Here is a 20,476-nt window from a genome sequence, read left to right on the forward strand (position 1 = left end):
AATCCTCTGCTCCTGAGGCTGCTGGGAGAGATTTCCCGTTCTCTTTGTTCGCACAACTCCTGCTGTTCATCTTTTGTTTTGGCCCCCCTTGTGCGTGTAGGTCGCCTTCAGGCATCTTTTGGGAAGTCTGAGGTCTTCTGCCAAGGTTCAGTACGTGTTCTGTAGACGTTGTTCCACTTGTAGAAGTATTTTTGATGTATTTGTGGGGAGGAAGGTGATCTCCATGTCTTAGTCCTCCGCCATGTTGAAGGTCCCCTCTTCTGAACTGTGGCCTGAAGAGCAAGCATATCTTCTACACCTGCTTATCAGAGGCCTTGCCATTCCATTGTAGGCATTGAAAAAATGGCTTTCCCTGGAGACTTGACAGAAGCTAGACAGACCCCTGGTTTGGGTGTACCACAGACACGCGGGCACCCAGGTCACCGAGGCCACAAGCACCGCCCAGGGTACTGACAAGCTGCAGGGCCACATTTAGCACAGGGAAGGAACCTGGAGGAGCTGCTCTTTGCATGCAGGCAACTCACGTGGAGCCTCAAGTGCAAGAAGACCAGGCCTCACATGGCTGTCTTTAAGTCTTTTATGACTGGTTATTTTTGATGATAGATATTATATATGAAAAATTAGAGAGGTAATTCGAAGCCTTAGATGCTGTTGCTCTACAGAGAAGATGTACCTTTGCCCCTGTCAGGTGCTTGGGCAGTAGCAATCCAGGATCACTGAATCCAGAAAGGCATTGAGATGATGTAAAGATTGGCTTCATTCCATCAGGGCAGTTTGTGGTTTGTCCTTCAGGGTCCCAACCTAAAGTGTTGGAGCCTAATAAAGGTCTCCCTTGGTGGACCCTGAGATCCAATTTTTATCTTCTTAGCCCTAGCTTCTTAACCTCTTTATCTTCCTCTCCTGTAATTGAAAGAAAACCCAAAGGGAAAGAAAAGGCCCCACTCTCTGGGGTTCCCTTTCTCTTCCTGATCTTAGCTCTGTAATTGTACATTTTTGTCTACCTTTTCTAATTCTTAGCCAGAGGATCGATCCAAATTACCTAGTCTATCATTATTGGGATGGTTCCTTTATATAGTTCTGTTGGACATGGAACACCTTTGTGTATTTCTTTTTTATTTGAATTTTATTTTTTTTATACAGCAGGTTCTTACTAGTCATCTATTTTATACACATCAGTGTATACATGTCAATCCCAATCTCCCAATTCATCCCACAACCCCCCTCAACCCAACCCCGCCACTTTCCCCCCTTGATGTCCATACGTTTGTTCTCTACATCTGTGTCTCAACTTCTGCCATGCAAACTGGTTCATCTGTACCATTTTTCTAGGTTCCACAGATATGCATTAATATGCGTTACTTGGTTTTCTCTTTCTGACTGACTTCCCTCTGTATGACAGTCTCTAGATTCATCCACGTCCCTGCAAATGACCCAGTTTTGTTCGTTTTTATGGCTGAGTAATATTCCATTGTATATGTGTACCACATCTTCTTTATCCATTCGTCTGTCAGTGGGCATTTAGGTTGCTTCCATGACCTGGCTATTGTAAATAGTGTTGCAATGAACATTGGGGTGCATGTGTCTTTTTGAATTATGGTTTTCTCAGGGTATATGCCCAGTCGAGGGATTGGTGGGTCATATGGTAATTCTATTTTAGGTTTTTAAGGAACCTCCATACTGTTCTCCATAGTGGCTGTATCAATTTACATTCCCACCAACAGTGCAAGAGGGTTCCCTTTTCTCCACACCCTCTCCAGCATTTGTTGGTTGTAGATTTTCTGATGATGCCCATTCGAACTGCTGTGAGGTGATACCTCATTGTAGTTTTGATTTGCATTTCTCTAATAATTAGTGATGTTGAGCAGCTTTTCATGTGCTTCTTGGCCATCTGTATATTTTCTTTTGAGAAACATCTATTTATGTCTTCTGCCCATTTTTGCATTGGGTTGTTTGTTTTTCTAATATCGAGCTGCATGAGCTGTTTATATATTTCAGAGATTAATCCTTGGTCCGTTGATTTGTTTGCAAATATTTTTTCCCATTCTGAGGGGTGTCTTTTAGTCTTGTTTATGGTTCCCTTTGCTGTGCAAAGGCTTTTAAGTTTCATTAGGTCCCATTCGTTTATTTTTGTTTTTATTTCCATTACTCTAACAGGTGGATCAAAAAAGATCTTGCTGTGATTTATGTCAAAGAGTGTTCTTCCTGTGTTTTCCTCTAAGAGGTTTGTAGTCTCCAGTCTTACATTTAGGCCTCTAATCCATTCTGAGTTTATTTTTGTATATGATGTTAGGGAGTGTTCTAATTTCATTCTTTTACATGTAGCTGTCCAGTTTGCCCAGCACCACGTATTGAAGAGACTGTCTTTTCTCCATTGTATATCCTGGCCTCCTTTGTCATAGATTAGTTGACCATAGGTGCGTGGGTTTACCTCTGGGCTTTCTATCCTGTTCCATTGATCTATATTTCTGTTTTTGTGCCAGTACCATATTGTCTTGATTACTGTAGCTTTGTAGTATAGTCTGAAGTCAGGGAGTCTGATTCCTCCAGCTCCATTTTTTTCCTCAAGACTGCATTGGTTATTCAGGGTGTTTTGTGTCTCCATACAAATTTTCAGATTTTTTGTTCTAGTTCTGTAAAAAATGCCATTGGTAATTTGATAGGGATTGCATTGAATCTGTAGATTGCTTTGGGTAGTATAGTCATTTTCACAATATTGATTCTTCCAATCTAAGAACATGGTATATCTCTCCATCTGTTGGTATCATCTTTAATTTCTTTCATCAGTGTCTTATAGTTTTCTGCATACAGGTCTTTTGTTTCCCTAGGTAGGTTTATTCCTAGGTATTTTATTCTTTTTATTGCAATGGTAAATGGGAGTGTTTCCTTAATTTCTCTTTCAGATTTTTCATCATTAGTGTATAGGAATGCAAGAGATTTCTGTGCATTATTTTGTATCCTGCAACTTTACCAAATTCATTGATTAGCTCTAGTAGTTTTCTGGTGGCATCTCTAGGATTCTCTATGTATAGTATCATGTCATCTGCACACAGTGACAGTTTTACTTCTTGTTATCCAATTTGTATTCCTTTTATTTCTTTTTCTTCTCTGATTGCTGTGGCTAGGACTTCCAAAACTATGTTGAATAATAGTGGTGAGAGTGGACCTCCTTATCTTGTTCCTGATCTTAGAGGAAATCCTTTCAGTTTTTCAGCATTGAGAATGATGTTTGCTGTGGGTTTGTCGTGTATGGCCTTTATTATGTTGAGGTAGGTTCCCTCTATGGCCACTTTCTGGAGAGTTTTTATCAGAAATGGTGTTGAATTTTGTCAAAAGCTTTTTCTGCATCTATTGAGATGATCATATGGTTTTTCTTCTTCAATTTGTTAATATGGTTTATCACATTGATTGATTTGCGTATTTTGAAGAATCCTTGCATTCCTGGGGTAAATCCCACTTGATCGTGGTATGTGTTCCTTTTAATGTGTTGTTGAATTCTGTTTGCTAGTATTTTGTTGAGGATTTTTGCATCTATATTCATCAGTGATACTGGTCTGTAATTTTCTTTTTTTGTAGTATCTTTGTCTGGTTTTGGTGTCAGGGTGATGGTGGCCTCATAGAATGAGTTTTGGAGTATCCCTTCCTCTGCAATTTTTTGGAAGAGTTTGAGAGGGATGGGTGTTAGCTCTTCTCTAAATGTTGGATAGACTTCACCTGTGAAGCCATCTGGTCCTGGACTTTTGTTTGTTGGAAGATTTTTAATCACAGTTTCAATTTCAGTGCTTGTGATTGGTTTGTTCATATTTGCTATTTCTTCCTGGTTCAGTCTTGGAAGGTTATACCTTTCTAAGAATTTGTTCATTTCTTCCAGGTTGTCCATTTTATTGGCATAGAGTTCCTTGTAGTAGTCTCTTAGGATGCTTTGTATTTCTGTGATGTCTTTTGTAACTTCTCCTTTTTCATTTCTAAGTTTATTGATTTGAGCCCTCTTCCTCTATTTCTTGAGGTGTCTGGCTAAAAGTTTATTAAATTTGTTTATCTTCTCAGAACACCACCTTTAAGTTTTATTGATCTTTGCTGTTGTTTTCTTTGTTTCTGTTTCATTTATTTCTGCTCTGATCTTTATGATTTCTTCTGCTAACTTTGGATTTTGTTTGTTCTTCTTTCTCTATTTCCTTTAGATGTAAGGTTAGATTATTTGACATTTTCCTTGTTTCTTGAGGTAGGCTGGTATAGCTATAAACTTCGCTCTTAGAACTGCTTTTGCTGCATCCCATAGGTTTTGGATCGTTGTATTTTCATTGTCATTTGTCTCTAGGTAGTTTTTGATTTTGTCTTTGATTTCTTCAGTGATCTCTTGGTTATTTAGTAATGTATTGTGTAGTCTCCATGTGTTTGTGTTTTTTATGTTTTTTTCCCTGTAATTGATTTCTAATCTCATAGCATTGTGGTCAGAAAAGATGCTTGATATGATTTCAGTTTTCTTAAATTTACTGAGGCTTGATTTGTGACCCAAAATGTGATCTATCCTGGAGAATGTTCCGTGCGCACTTGAGAAGAAAGTGTAATCTGTTTTTGGACGGAATGTCCTATAAATATCAGTTGTATCTGGTCTGTTGTGTCATATAAAGCTTGTGTTTCCTTTCTTATTTTCATTTTGGATGATCTGTCCATCGGTGTAAGTGAGGTGTTAAAGTCCCCCACTAATATTGTATTACTGTTGATTTCCTCTTTTAAAGCTGCTAGCAGTTGCCTTATGTATTGGAGGTGCTCCTATGTTGGGTGCATATATATTTATAATTGTTATATCTTTTTGGATTGATTCCTTGATCATTATGTAGTGTCCTTCCTTGTCTCTTGTAACGTTCTTTATTTTAAAGCCTATTTTATCTGATATGAGTATTGCTACTCCAGCTTTCTTGTGGTTTCCATTTGCATGGAATATCTTTTTCCATCCCCTCAGTTTCAGTCTGAATGTTTCCCTAGGTCTGAAGTGGGTCTCTTGTAGACAGCATATATATGGGTCTTGTTTCTGTATCCATTCAGCAAGCCTGTTTCTTTCGGTTGGAGCATTTAATCCATTCACATTTAAGGTAATTATCGATATGCATGTTCCTATGACCATTTTCTTAATTGTTTTGGGTTTGTTTTTGTAGATCCTTTTCTTCTCTTGTGTTTCATGTCTAGAGAAGTTCCTTTAGCATTTGCTGTAGAGCTGGTTTGGTGCTGCTGAATTCTCTTAGCTTTTTCTTTTCTCTAAAGGTTTTGATTTCCCCATCAAATCTGAATGAGATCCTTGCCAGGTAGAGTAATCTTGCTTGTAGGTTCTTCCCTTTTATCACTTTAAGTATATCATGCCACTCCCTTCTGGCTTGTAGAGTTTCTGCTGAGAAGTCAGCTGTTTATCTCATGGGAATTCCCTTGTTTGTTATTTGTCCCTTGCTTCTTTCAATAATTTTTCTTTGTGTTTAATTTTTGCCAATTTGATTATTTATGTGTCTCGGCCTGTTTTTGCTTGGGTTTATCCTATATCGGACTCTCTGCACTTCCTGGACATGGGTGGCTATTTCCTTTCCCATGTTAGGGAAGTTTTTGACTATAATCTCTTCAGATATTTTCTTGGGTCCTTTCTCTCTCTTTTCTCCTTCTGGGACCCCTATAATGCGAATGTTGTTGCGTTTATTGTTGTCCCAGAGGTCTTTTAGCCTGTCTTCATTACTTTTCATCCTTTCTTTTTCTTCATTCTGTTGTGCAGCAGTGAATTCCACCATTCTGTCTTCCAGGTCACTTATCCGTTCTTCTGCCTCAGTTATTCTGCTATTGATTCCTTCTAGTGTATTTTTCATTTCACTTATTGTGTTGTTCATCTGTGTTTGTTTGTTCTTTAATTCTTCTAGATGTTTGTTAAACATTTCTCGCATCTTCTCGATATTTGCCTCCATTGTTTTTCCGAGGTCCTGGATCATCTTCGCTGTCATTATTCTGAATTCTTTTTCTGGAAGGTTGCCTATCTTCAATTCATTTAGTTGTTTTTCTGGGCTTTTATAGTGTTCTTTCATCTGGTACATAGTCCTGTGCCTTTTCATCTTGTCTGTCTTTCTGTGAATGTGGTTTTTGTTCCATAGGTGTAAGATTGTAGTTCTTCTTGCTTCTGCTGGCTGCCCTCTGGTGGGTGAGGCTATCTCTGTGTGTTTCTTAAGTTTACAATATACTGTCCTATTTGGGCCTGATCTTTTTATTTTATTTTTTTATTTTTTTAACATCTTTATTGGAGTATAATTGCTTTATAATGTTGTGTTAGTTTCTGCTTTATAACAAAGTGAATCAGTTATACATATACATATGTTCCCATCTCTTCCTTCTTGCATCTCCCTCCCTCCCACCCTCCCTATCCCACCCCTTTAGGTGGTTACAAACCACCTAGCTGATCTCCCTGTGCCATGCGGCTGCTTCCCACTAGCTATCCACCCTACATTTGGTAGTGTGTATGTGTCCATGCCACTCTCTCACTTTGTCACAGCTTACCCGTCCCCCTCTCCATATCCTCAAGTCCATGCTGTCGTAGGTCTGTGTCTTTATTCCCATCCTACCCCTAGGCTCTTCATGACATTTTTTTCCCTTAGATTCCATATATACGTGTTAGCATACGGTATTTGTTTTTCTCCTTCTGACTTATTTCACTCTGTATGACAGACTGCAGGTCCGTCCACCTCACTGCAAATAAGTCAATTTCGTTTCCTTTTATGGCTGAGTAATATTCCGTTGTATATATGTGCCACATCTTCTTTATCCATTCATCTGTTGATGGACACTTAGGTTGCTTCCATGTCCTGGCTATTGTAAATAGAGCTGTAATGAACATTTTGGTACATGACTCTTTTTGAATTATGGTTTTCTCAGGGTATATGCCCAGTAGTGGGATTGCTGGGTTGTACTGTAGTTCTATTTTTAGGTTTTTTTTTTTTTTTTGCGTTACGCGGGCCTCTCACCATTGTGGCCTCTCTTGTTGCGGAGCACAGGCTCCGGGTGCGCAGGCCCAGCGGCCGTGGCCCACGGGCCCAGCCGCTCCGCCACATGTGGGACCCTCCCATACCGGGGCACGAACCTGTGTCCCCTGCATCGGCAGGCGGACTGTCAGCCACCAGGGAAGCCCTATTTTCAGTTTTTTAAGGAACCTCCATACTGTTCTCCATAGTGGCTGTATCAAATTACATTGCCACCAACAGTGCAAGAGGGTTCCCTTTTCTCCACACCCTCTCCAGCATTTATTGTTTCTAGATTTTTTGATGATGGCCATTCTGACCAGTGTGAGATGATATCTCATTGTAGTTTTGATTTGCATTTCTCTAATGATTAATGATGTTGAGCATCCTTTCATGTGTTTGTTGGCAATCTGTATATCTTCTTTGGAGAAATGTCTATTTAGGTCTTCTGCCCATTTTTGGATTGGGTTGTTCATTTTTTTGTTATTGAGCTGCATGAGCTGCTTGTAAATTTTGGAGATTAATCCTTTGTCAGTTGCTTCATTTGCAAATATTTTCTCCCATTCTGAGAGTTGTCTTTTGGTCTTGTTTATGGTTTCCTTTGCTGTGTGAAAGCTTTGAAGTTTCATTAGGTCCCATTTGTTTATTTTTGTTTTTATTTCCATTTCTCTAGGAGGTGGGTCAAAAAGGATCTTGCTGTGATTTATGTCATAGAGTGTTCTGCCTATGTTTTCCTCTAAGCGTCTGATAGTGTCTGGCCTTACATTTAGGTCTTTAATCCATTTTGAGTTTATTTTTGTGTATGGTGTTAGGGAGTCTTTTAATTTCATACTTTTACATGTACCTGTCCATTTCTCCCAGCACCACTTATTGAAGAGGCTGTCTTTTCTCCATTGTATAATCTTGCCTCCTTTATCAAAGATAAGGTGACCATATGTGCGTGGGTTTATCTCTGGGCTTTCTATCCTGTTCCATTGATCTATATTTCTGTTTTTGTTGGGCCTGATCTTAACTTCATTTATGTTAGCTTTCGTTTTCATTTCATTTCATTTTGGAGGACTATTTTTATGTTTATGACCCTCATTCATCATTAGATAATAAATGTATACATTCTTTATAAACTTTTTTTTTCTTTTTAATGTTTATGGTTTTTTTTTTGTCTCTTTTTCGTTTATTGCCTGAAGGAGTTACTAGTCCAAGTTAAAAGCAGTCCCCAAATGGTTACATTATACAAGCTGTGAGGTTTTTAAACTTGTGACAGGGGACAGAAGGAAAATTCTACTCATTGCAAGGAAATCCTCTCTTAAGCTTCAGTGAGCCAGAAGCACTTAAAACCCATGAACCTTGAGCTGATCGTCCTTACCCAGTCTAGTCTCTACGAGGAACTGGCATATATTTTTGATGTTCTTGTCCTGATCACCCTGTAGCTGAATTACTTCTCCATATTCTGAATGCTCAATTACAGTACCATTGCAAGCAAATTTCTTCTTAAACGCCTTCGCTAGTTTCTTTTTATCGTAATCATCAGTGATCCCTTGGACAGTAGTAAGGGTCTTCCTGCCGTTTTCCTGTTGAATTCTTATATGGATATAATCCTCAGTGCCAGCAGGAAGCAGATCATCACCCTTGCATCAGCAAAGGGGTAGATAGTGTGGAGCTTCTGGATAGTGGACATACGATGCAGTCCCTTTTCCTCGGTGGAAACGGCCTGTGGAAGGCGGTGGCTGGAGAAGGCGGGTTGTGGGGACAGAGTGTTGGGAAGCGAGGGGGCTCAAGGGGGAGGCTGCTGAGTCCTTGGTGGCGGCTCAGTGACTGGGCTATAGAGTATTTTTAAATCGTCTAAATAATACAGTATTAAGGATATTCTTAAAATTAAACTTGCTTATTTGTTTTTTAGGATAACTTTCCATTTGATCCTCCATTTGTTCGAGTGGTGTTACCTGTTCTCTCAGGAGGGTAAGTTTAAGTGATTGTTTTCTTTGATAGTCTACATCAGAATCATTTGGAGGGGTAGTTAAATGCTAGGATGCCTAGAGTGCTGGGCTTTACCTCAAGGTTTCTGATTCAGTAGGACTGGGGTAGGGCCTAAGAATTTGCATGTGTTAGATGGTCTCAGGTGAAGCTGATGTTCTAGGCTGGGAACCATAATTTGAGAATCATTGGCATAAACCATTATGTTTACAGGTAGAGTTTTTAATGACCTCTATTTGTATATACTTCACCTTAAAAAATCGCAAGTTTTTCAAATGTAAGATGTGATTGAGGGTTTAGAGAAAGTTAGGATTAGAGTGATTCCCACATGCCTATGATCCTAGGAATAATCACAGGAAATCTCATGGGCCTATGGAGCTGGTCATTGATCTTCTAAAGGTAGTTGTCTCAGTTTGGTAGGATCAAATGGTAATTGTCATCCATTTTTTAATTGAAGCTTATATTGCCTTTTGGTGATTAGAAGTCATATGAAGGATGGGGAAAAGATCAGAATTTGTACCTAGGTTAGTTGTGAAATGTTCTGTAGATCCTCAAAGTAAGAGCAGTTAAACTAATTTGAGAATTCTGATATGCTCAGCTAATCAATTCCACTTTGTGAGACATATTATGGTGATTAAAACCTAAAAATATCCAGTCCTCTGATCATCTCTATGGTTGATATAGTAATAGTTTCATTTAGATTAAAGCAATCTGGGTGGCTATAAATGATTGAGGAAAATATTTGGAAACTTTTTGTAAATTCAGGATAAATATATAAAAATATTTTTATCAGCTCATTTTGAAATCTCATGTAAACTTGACATAGATTTTTCACATTCTGTTGTGAAAAATCCCAAGAATTTTAAGAATTTATGATCTTAGTAGTTTACCACCTTGTTGTAGAGAAAACACATGAAATTATGAATAATGCCATTTTCAGTTTAAAAATCTGTTATATATTGAACAGTTTCTCTTTGATTCCTTTTACCAAATGGGGTTATTTTCCCATTATTCAAGTGAATAACTGGAATAATAAGCTGGTGACTTATCCAGATAAATCTTCTAACTTCTAATAAAGTATTTTTCCATTATACGAAAAGCCAGCAATGTAAAAGATTAAAAGTATTGAGTACTCAACTGATTGTCAAATGTTAAATATGGACTTAAGTTCTCTGAGGTTGAAGGAGAAGGAGATTGCTTCTGGCGATAGTGATCTGGGAAGACTTGGACAAGTAGGTGGGATCTCAGCTAGGCCATGAAGTATTGGGTGGGGTTTGGTCAACTGACGGAGGTTGAAGGAAAATTGTCTATGTAGTCGAAAAGTAAACACAGTCACTCATTTGGGAAAGAGCATGATGTATTCAGAGTGTACCAGATCAGTTTGAGCTATAACACAAGAGGGGTAGAATTCATATAGAAGAATTATAAGAAATTGTGTTGACAATATCTTATAATTATATAGGAGCATGGATTGGTGAGCAGACTATTTCCCATGGATATTGAATTTATCTTTCTGTAACTGGTTCAGGAACAGGGACATAACAGTAAAGAGAATGTTTTAGAAAGATAAATATGGTGACAGTAGAAGAGACTACAGGACACACTTATATTCACAAAACCTGGAAGAATGCAAGCCTTGTTACCTAGAGCTGAGGTCACTGTCTTAGGATGAAGTGATGAGAACCTAAATCGGTACAGTAGTAATGGGAATGGAAAGATGAATGAAAGGTGAGTGCTGATTTGAGGCAGAATCTAAGTGATTTTGAGGCAAAATCAAAAAAACAATCTACTATTAAGTAAAGAGGAAGAATTACTGGCTGACACGGGAAGAACTAAAGAAGAACTAAAAAGTGTGAAGCCTGATAGAACAGAGCTTGCAATCTTAGAATAAGGCTAAAGCTTGAACACTGTGACTCTGGATAGATTATTAAGGAATATTTGTTCCAGATATTTTATATCCCACATCTCCTAGCTACTCCCTTATTTGTTTCTTGTCACAGTCAAAAAAATTTTTTAAACATAACAGCTTTATTTTGATACAATTCACATATGATAAAACTTACCTTTTAAAGTGTATAATTCAGTGGTTTAGTATACTGAGAGTTGTGCAACCTTTATCACTAATTTCCATCACCTTCCAAAAGAAACTCTGTACCCATTAGCAATCACTTCTCATTCCTCCCTCCTACACCCCACCCACCAGCAGCCACTAATCTCCTTTCTGTCTCTCTGGATTTGCCTGTTCTGGACATTTCATTTAAATGGAACCAAACAAATTACAGCCTTTCGTGACTGGCTTCTTTCACTTAACAAAATTGTGGGCTTCCTTGGTGGCGCAGTGGTTGAGAGTCTGCCTGCCAATGCAGGGGACATGAGTTCAAGCCCTGGTCCAGGAAGATCCCACATGCTGTGGAGCAACTAAGCCCGTGTGCCGTAACTACTGAGCCTGCGTGCCACAACTACTGAAGCCCGTGTGCCTAGAGCCCATGCTCCGCAACAAGAGCAGCCACCGCAGTGAGAAGCCCTGCGCACCGCATGAAGCGTAGCTCCTGCTCGCTGCAACTAGAGGAAGCCTGTGTGCAGCAACAAAGGCCCAATGCAGCCAAAAATAAATAAATAAAATAAATTTATATTAAAAAAAATTTGTCAAGGTCCATCCACGTTGCAGCATGTATCAATACTTCATTCCATTTTATTTATGCATGGACATTTGCTTTTTCCACCCTTGGGCTATCATGAATAATGCTGTGAATATTCATGTACACGCTTCTGTGTGCACATGTTCATTTGTCTTTCGCATATACCTATGTGAGGAGGCACTAGGTCCTTTGGTAACTAACTTTTTGATGAAGTACCAGACTGCAAAGTGGCTGCACCATTTACATTCCCACAAGCAATGTGTATATAACCACACTCTTCACTTCCTGTTCACTTTTCAGCCCCATGTAGTCTGGCATTGGCTGTTAGTGTTCCTAACAAACTGGTATAGCTGATAGGGACTTTGGTATTGGACAGAAGTCCCTTTTCAGGCTCTGTCATATCTGATTATCAGATTTCTCAGCAACACTGAAACATTTTTCCCTTGGCTTCTGACTGCCTCTTCTCAGTCTCTTTTGCTGCAAACTCCTTGTTCACTTAACTTCTACCTGTTGGAGTTCTTCAGAATTTAGTACTGGGTCCTTTTTTCTTTTCCCTTCATTCCTTTGCCTTTTTTTTTTTTTTTTTGAGGTACACGGGCCTCTCACTGTTGTGGCCTCTCCCGTTGTGGAGCACAGGCACTGGATGCGCAGGCTCAGCGGCCATGGCTCACGGGCCCAGCCGCTCCACAGCATGTGGGATCTTCCCGGACCGGGGCATAAACCCGTGTCCCCTGCATCGGCAGGCGGACTCTCAACCACTGCGCCACCAGGGAAGCCCTCCTTTGCCTTTTTTTAAAAATTAAAATTTTAATTGAGTTAATTGTGTATTTGCACACAGTTGTAAGAAATAATAGAAATACCTTGTACCCTTTGCCTATTTTCCCCAGTGGTACCATTTCTGCAAAGCTGTAGTATAATATTACGAGGAGGCAGTGATACAGTATGAGGCAGTGATACAGAGATAGTGATACGATAAGTAGAGATTATTCAGATTTTCCTAGTTTTACTTATAACTCGTGTGTGTATGTGTGTATTAAGTTCTATATTGAGTAGGTTTGTGTATCCACCACCACAGTCAAGGTACTGAACAGTTCCAACACCATGAGGATCCTTCTTGAGGCCCCTTTAAACCATACCCATTTTACTGTAATGCCCCCTCTTCCCTTAATTCCTGGCAACCACTAATCTGTCCTGCATTCTTAGTATTTTGTCATTTCAAAAACAATTTACATAAATGGAATCATACATTTTTGGATTGCAAACTTTAGGGATTAGCTTTTTTTTTAACTCATAATTAGAGAGTCATCTAAGCATCTGACTACTTTGTTCCTTTTTATTGCTGAGTAGTATTCCACGGTGCACCATGTACTACAGTCTGGTTAACCAGTAATCTGCTTTAGGACTTCTAGACTGATCTCAGTGTTTGGGTATTACAAGTAAAGCTGCTATGAATACTTGTGTACAGGTGTTTTTTGTGAATGTATTGTCCTTTTTCTGGGATACAAGTCCAGGAATGCAATTGCTGGGTCATATGGTCATTGCATATAGAGTTTTTAAAGAAACTACCAAACTGTTTTCCAGAGTGGCTTTACCATTTTACATTCTTACCAAGAATGTGTGAGTGACACACTTTCTCCACATCCTTGCCAGCATTTGGTGATGTCACTTGTTTTTATTATAGGCATTCTGTTAGGTGTGTAGTGATGTCTCATTGTGGTTTTAACTTGCTTTCCCTAATATTCCCCAGTGTTGAATATCTTTCATGTACTTATTTGACAGCTTTATATACTCTTCCAAGAGATATCTGTTTATGTCTTTTGCCAGTTTTCTAATTGGATTGTATTTCGTTGAATTTTGCAAGTTTTAAAAATATATTCTACATAATAGTCCTTTGCTGGATATGTGTTTTTTTTTTTTTTTTTTTGCGGTACATGGGCCTCTCACTGTTGTGGCCTCTCCCGTTGCGGAGCACAGGCTCCGGATGTGCGGGCTCAGCGGCCATGGCTCACGGGCCTAGCTGCTCCGCGGCATGTGGGATCTTCCTGGACCGGGGCACAAACCCGTGTCCCTTGCATTGGCAGGCGGACTCTCAACCACTGCGCCACCCGGGAAACCCTGGATATGTGGTTTTTTAATTTCTTCTAGTATGTAGCTTCATTTCATCTTCTTAACAGAATCTTTTGTAGAACAAAATATTTTAGTTTTGATGAAGTCAAATTTATAGATGTTTCTCCTTATATAGATATGCTTTTGGTGTCAAATCTAAAAACTCTTTGCCTAGTCCTAGATCCCAAAGATTTTCTCCTACCTTTTTTTCCTCAAGGTTTTACAGTTTACTTACAGATAAGTCTGTGAATCATCTGAATTAAATTTTGCATAAGGTATGAGGTGTAGGTCATAGATTTTTGCCTAATGTCCAGTTGCTCTAGCATGATTCGTTGAAAAAGCTCCCATGGCTTTTGAAATATTTCTATGTGCCAGTGACTCCCAGGTTCGTATCTCACATCCCTATGTCTTTTCTGCTTCCAATATCCTTCTGCCTTCTTGACACCTCAACTTGAATGTCTCTTATACAGGCATCTCAAACTCTTCAGGACAAAAACTTGAACCCATCTTCTTTTCAGTTTCCCTTCCCCAGTCTTGCTTATCTTAATTAATGAACCTCGGAGTCATTCTTCACATCACCTTTTCCTCATTTTCCTTTGATTCTCCCTTTTAAAGAGTTCTCAGATCCAATTACTTGTCTCCATTTTTGTTGCTACCACCATCAGTTCCCAATTGGATCACTTCAGAGGATTCCTGATCAGACTCCTGCTTCTATTCCCTCATTCATAAAGCTTCTCTAGAGTGAGCTTTTACAAATTTGTTCTGATTATGTTGCTCCCCTGCTTAAGCTCTTTGCATGTCTTCCCACTGCTCCTACAGGTTGATGTCCTTACCATATTCTGCACGCCCTCTGTGATCTTGCCCTTGCTTTCCTCTTCAGTCATCTTGTTACTACACTTTTCCTCTCTGAGCTAATGCCCCACTAGTTGTCTTTCAGCCCCTAGTGCCGAGCAGACTCTTTCCTCATGACTTCCATATACATTTCCTCTGCCTGGAATGTTATTCCCACCCACACTTCAATTCCTGCAGGTCTCAGCCTGTGTGTCACTTTTAGATATGCTGTTCCTGACCAGCAAATTTAAAATAAGCCTCCTGGTTTTTCCTGCTCACAGAACTCTGGGTCTCCATCCCCCACTTTATTTGTTTAACATCTGTTATCTTTACTGGATTGTAAACATCATGAAGGCAGGGTCATGTCAGTTTTCTTCATTGTACGCTCTGTGTCTGGTTCAGTGCTTTAGCATCCATACTATATATGCAGTAGATATTTTTGAATGAATGAATGAGATAGGAAAATACAGTAAGTTAGCAAGATGTAGGCAATTTAGGGTAATATACAATTCCCAGTCCACTGGTATTTTTATGAGCTATATTATTGAGCCATCGAAACTTGACCATCTTTCTTGCTTAGTCCAGGGTGTAGCGTAGTGAGAATGAGAAAGATTATTTGATGATAATACAATATATTGTGAGAGAGCTGTTTGTAGGCAACTGAAGATGCTTTATTGGTTGATATAGTAAGAAGTATTCTTTGTGCCCCAGTCATCCACAAAGAAAATACTTCTACTTCTAGATGACCATGGGTTGTTTCTGTCTGTATTGAGAGAACATTATCTTAAGAAACTGGTTTTAAATGTCAGCATTTTCTTTATCCCTCTCTTAGGGCTCTGTTCTTAGAATCCATTGCCCCTTTCCTTACCTCGAAAGGGGAGGATTATGATTGTTCTGTGTGGGCTGATAAGCCTGTCTTTTTTTTTAATGTCATTATCAAGAATTTGACTATAATATAAAAATTTTATTTCTCATCTCTGTTTTTTGGATCATGTCATAAGATTTAAGAATCATGTTGTGTGATTAATGTTACTTGTTGTCCCCTTAAGTACTGATTAATGGTATCTGTTGTCCCCTCAAAGCAATTAAGTGATCATCATAGACTGTGGGTGGGGAGGTTAGCTGGCAAACATTCTTGCAGGAACCTTCTAGTAAAACAAAAATTCTATAAATTGAATGCCTGAAGAGGCTGAGCTTAGGATACTGTTTGCTATACAACTTTGGCAATTGAAAATTTTTTTAAGTTGAAAATATTACTATGCCCATGTATATGGCATTTTATCTTTAGATGACTCTTAGATTATTATTATTTTTTTAGTGTTCTTGGATTGTCTCAATATTCAGCAGCAACTCTTTGGAGGCAAAGAGCAATAAGTGCTTGGAATACATATTGATAAAATGATACGGTACAGAAGTAGAGTTGATAAAATGATACAGTACAAAAGTAGAATTGGCTACTTTTTTTAGGTGTAAATGCTGCTGACAGTATATATTAAGGAAAAGCTTAGTAAGTGTATATTAAGGAAAAGTTTAATATGCATTAATATATACTTAGCTCACTTTTTGCATAGGTACTAGAACTACTTCTGTCTTGTGTTAGACATCCAACAAACATTTTTATAGCTATTATGTGCTTGTAGAAAATGTACTTTCTTTTGATCTACAAGTATGAAAACTTCCCTTCTTCCCTCCTGACAAGACTCTCCACCCCAAAATGAAGAGTGGGGTGCTAAAAGGGAAGGTGGTGGTTAGATAATTCGTGACTCAGTGTCATCTACAAATCTCCTCTTGCTAAAATGTTTCTCTTTAGCATTTCTGAAGTGTAAGGACCAATGAGTGTAACGAGTGTTAACTCATTAACAGATTACTAGACTTTGAGCAGTTCTGGAGGAGCCAAAATCCAAATGAGAACTTGGATCTTGTAATTCTGTTAAATCAGCAAGTGCTTATTTAAAGCTGACTATATACAAGATGCACTTTGAGCCCAGTGGGAGATTCAAAGAATTGGAGACAGATTTCTGAGTTTCAGGAACATAAGAGAATATACAAAGTTTACAATCCCATGATTCTCCTCCCTAATTTAATTTTTGGGAGTGTTTTTCTTTCCTTCGTATTAAACTTTTACTTTGAAAGTTCCCAGAAGTTGGGACAAGCAAGTAAGAGAGACAGTTGCCTAAATTCTTCAGGATGGGGGTAGTTACTACTTTATGATAGTGAATAATTTCACTGTAACTGTTTTTACTAATGGTCTACAGTAGAAGTTTTTAGATTGCTTACTTATGTGTAATTTGGTTTAGTCAACACAAGGATGCATTTGGTTAGCCAGAATGCAAAATTTGCTGGCTAGAATGGTCTTGGAAAGTTTTATGGGGCAGGGGGGAATATGGCATTTGGAAGAGTAGGCAGCAGTGGGAATCTCAGGCAAGGAAGGGAAAGGCATGGGCAAAGTCCCAGAGGACAAAAAAAATTTGTGGTAGACTCACTTTTCACCTAGACCTGATCAGTGGTCTTACCTTATGTATTTTCAAGATTACCACAGTTTTTCTTCTGTAATTACCATTCCTTTGATTTTATTTTTAAGCATGATATTTAATGATTTTTTGTAAAGATTCGAGCTCTTTTTTTAAAAAATAAATTTAGTTATTTATTTTTATTTATTTATTTTTGGCTGCATCGGGTCTTCGTTGCTGTGTGCGGGCTTTCTCTAGTTGTGGTGAGCGGGGGCTACTCTTTGTTGCGGTGCACAGGCTTCTCATTGCAGTAGCTTCTCTTGTTGCGGAGCATGGGCTTCAGTAGTTGTGGCACATGGGCTCAGTAGTTGTGGCTCGCAGGCTCCAGAGCACAGACTCAATAGTTGTGGCACACGGGCTTAGTTGCTCCGCGGCATGTGGGATCTTCCCAGACCTAGGGCTCGAACCCATGTCCCCTGCATTAGCAGGCGGATTCTTAACCACTGCACCACCAGGGAAGTCCTAATGTGTTTTAAAGTTTAACATTAAAGGAGGAATTACTTTGTTTGAGAAAGTGTTAAAAGGCTGAAGAATCTTGATCTAAATAATGATTTCCTAACAGAGATCTGGGAAATCCCCAGTAACTGTCGTTGGTTCAGAGAACAGTCCTCAGGACTGGGAAGAGAAATAGGGGAGTCCCAGAGAGGGGCTCCATGGTCAGAACCATTTGATCCTCAAAACAGAATGAAAAAAAATTTTAAGTATAAATATAAATGCAGATGTTCATTATTATAGATAGGGTAAAGTCACTCCTGTCAGAGGAAAAACTTTTGGCTGTGTAACATGATGGTGGAGAAATCTTTGGTTGAGTAGAACAGTTGAAGGCCATATAAGGAAATTTTTCTCCCCCATTTTCTCCCCCATTCTCTGGAATATTTAGGGCTAAGTTCTTAGTTTCTGATACCTTAAAAGTCTTCTGTTATTAAGAACTATTATTAAAAAAAAAAAAGACATTTAGATGATGACATCAGAATTTTAGAATTACCCATAGTCCTGTAACTCTTAACAACTATTTTCATTTTTGCATGTTATCTTCTAATCTTTACTTGTATGCATACTTTCTTAGTAATGGTACTTTAAAAATTGATGAAGAAGGAATACCAAGATCTAGAGAATTTTGTATGATTCCGTTTTCTTTTTAAGGTATGTGTTGGGTGGTGGAGCATTATGCATGGAACTACTCACAAAACAGGTGACTATTTTCTTATGGTATTCGTGTTTTTCAAACATAGAGTGTTTTAACTATGTAAATTAGATTCTAAGTGGACAAAGCTCTTTGTAATAGTACCTACTTTAACATAATTTTTGTTTTTTGCTAAAAGCACCTACTTTTAATAATGAAAGCTTTTTAAACCAGTAAAATGACATTGTACTTGCTGCTTAATCTATGCTAGGATGGGCAATAAGAGTGATGTATATTTAAAGTTGTAATTTGCTCATTTTTAGCACTTCGAATGTTGGTTTGCTTTGCTTCGTTTTTTGTGAGATTTTGGAAATGGTCCAACTTTACTTTTACTCTTTGACCACAAACTTCTTAACATTAATTTGCTGTTATTGAGTCATTATATGCCATTTTCTTAAGCTTTCCTAACTGGGAATCAAGAATACCACTGTGTTTTAAAAAAGTGTTTTCTTCTTTCTGTAGGGCTGGAGCAGTGCCTATTCAATAGAATCGGTCATCATGCAAATCAATGCCACCTTAGTCAAAGGCAAAGCCAGAGTGCAGTTTGGCGCAAATAAGGTACTTTTATTAAGAATGTCACATAAACTATAAGATATATTTCCTGTTATCTTATGAGGAGGCTTCTTTCTATTCTCTTAGTCTTTGTTATTTCTACTATAGTTAAATATGTCTATAATTTGAAATTTATTCTTGGTTTATATATACTAATAAGTAAAAAAATTATATGTAGTTGTAAGTTTCCAAAAATTGAGATCATGTTGTAATAGTTAATTCCCAGTGAGCATATACGTGCTAGGCTGTAATCTAAACTTTTTATTTGTATTAACTTTCAGTCCTCTTAATAACCTAAAAGTAGGTACTGTTATTGTCCTCATTTTGTAGATGAGGAAACTGAAGCACACAGAAGTTAGTAACTCGTCTAAGGTCACAGGTGGCAGAGTGAGGATTGGAACCAGACTTTCTGGCCGTTAGTCTCTGCTCTTAACCACTGAGTTCTTTTCTTTATTCACTTACTATATCAGAAATATCTTTTCATGTCTAATTGTAGTTATCTATAAACACTTAAGTGGACACTTAAGGATGTACTCTGAAGTTAGTATGTTTTGGAAAAATATGTGATGGAAATCATCCTGACCTGACATTTAAAAAAATCTGGATGTTCCTAAAGTTTCTTGTGAATTTTGTATTAAATGCCTATCCAAATAGTACTAAATCTAAATAGGTATTTATAACTGTATTGCACATCAAATCGTGAGCCCACTAGAATCTTAACTCACAGGGGAAGCAAAAAATTGAAAAGGCTGTTTTACAGAATTATATACTTGGGATAATATTATAAAATAACTTACTTTTAGCTTTTTAAACAGCTATTTCTTTGCATTAGAACAAAGTACCATTTTGTATAAAATCTAGAAGTTAATTGAAAAGTAGTGAATTGCTTATAACTACATTTAACTAGTGTTTCTTAACAGTGTATGTATTTTAGGTATTTTAAATGTGGCAATAGAATGATGTATTAGAACATCAAAACTTTGTTTTTCTAAATGACAATTTACGCTCACTATACAATACAAATAGAAATAAATACAAACTAAAAAAGTCATCTGTAATTTGAGTGTCTAGAAATACTATTAGCATTTTGGTGTACTTCCAGTCTTTTAAATTTTCTTCCTGGCATTTATTTATATGTAGAACTTGATGTTAAATTTCATCATTTTTTTTTTAATTAGCGTGTTTTTCCCATTAAGAGAAAATACAAAAAGCTTAGAACAGTGATTTTTTTTTGAGTAATTGAAAGACCATTTTTACCAATAACTCACACTGTAAACTTACCTCTCTGGGCATCTGTATCTTTACCTGAAATACAATTGATCTGGATATTTTAAGTTTCTTCCAGTTTTAACATTCTGTAATAACAATACGCTATCTTTGTTCAGTGCTGTAATTCCCTTGGAATCAATCAATTTCAATATAATTGCCTTAAACCTTTACATTTTCATAATTGTAGTTTTGTTAGCAAGTAAATATAACCATTTTATATAGAGTGCCAAGTTAGGCAGCTAAATATGTTTGCATATTAGAGTATGTCTTAGAAGGTGAATTTTTTTAATTGTCAAGGTGAAACCTTACCCTTCTATTTTTTTTTCTTATTAAGAAATATTTGTCAGTTAAGAATGTAGAAACTTTGCATGATGTAATATGAGTGTTACCTTCCCTTCTACTCAGCAGGGAATAGTCTGAATGTTAACTTTAAAA

General features: G+C 37.8%; 1 protein-coding gene and 1 pseudogene across 3 annotated transcripts in view; one reads left to right on the plus strand and one right to left on the minus strand.

Annotated features, from left to right (window-relative positions):
* The window catches only part of UBE2Q2 (ubiquitin conjugating enzyme E2 Q2), a 369,008-nt gene that overhangs the window by 43,792 nt on the left and 304,740 nt on the right, over window positions 1–20,476 (plus strand). For 2 of the 3 annotated variants that reach the window (XM_049706616.1, XM_004276354.4), the window contains 3 exons: window positions 8,878–8,936; window positions 18,181–18,229; window positions 18,683–18,778. The exons of the other annotated variant lie outside the window; for it this stretch is intronic. In XM_049706616.1, coding sequence (XP_049562573.1) covers window positions 8,878–8,936; window positions 18,181–18,229; window positions 18,683–18,778 — 204 coding nt within the window. The remainder of the gene's footprint in view (window positions 1–8,877; window positions 8,937–18,180; window positions 18,230–18,682; window positions 18,779–20,476) is intronic. 3 annotated transcript variants of the gene reach the window in all.
* On the minus strand, window positions 8,180–8,857 carry LOC101276858 (eukaryotic translation initiation factor 1-like; annotated as a pseudogene).

This window comes from Orcinus orca, chromosome 2 (genome assembly GCF_937001465.1).
Source record: "Orcinus orca chromosome 2, mOrcOrc1.1, whole genome shotgun sequence".
Taxonomy (NCBI): domain Eukaryota; kingdom Metazoa; phylum Chordata; class Mammalia; order Artiodactyla; family Delphinidae; genus Orcinus; species Orcinus orca.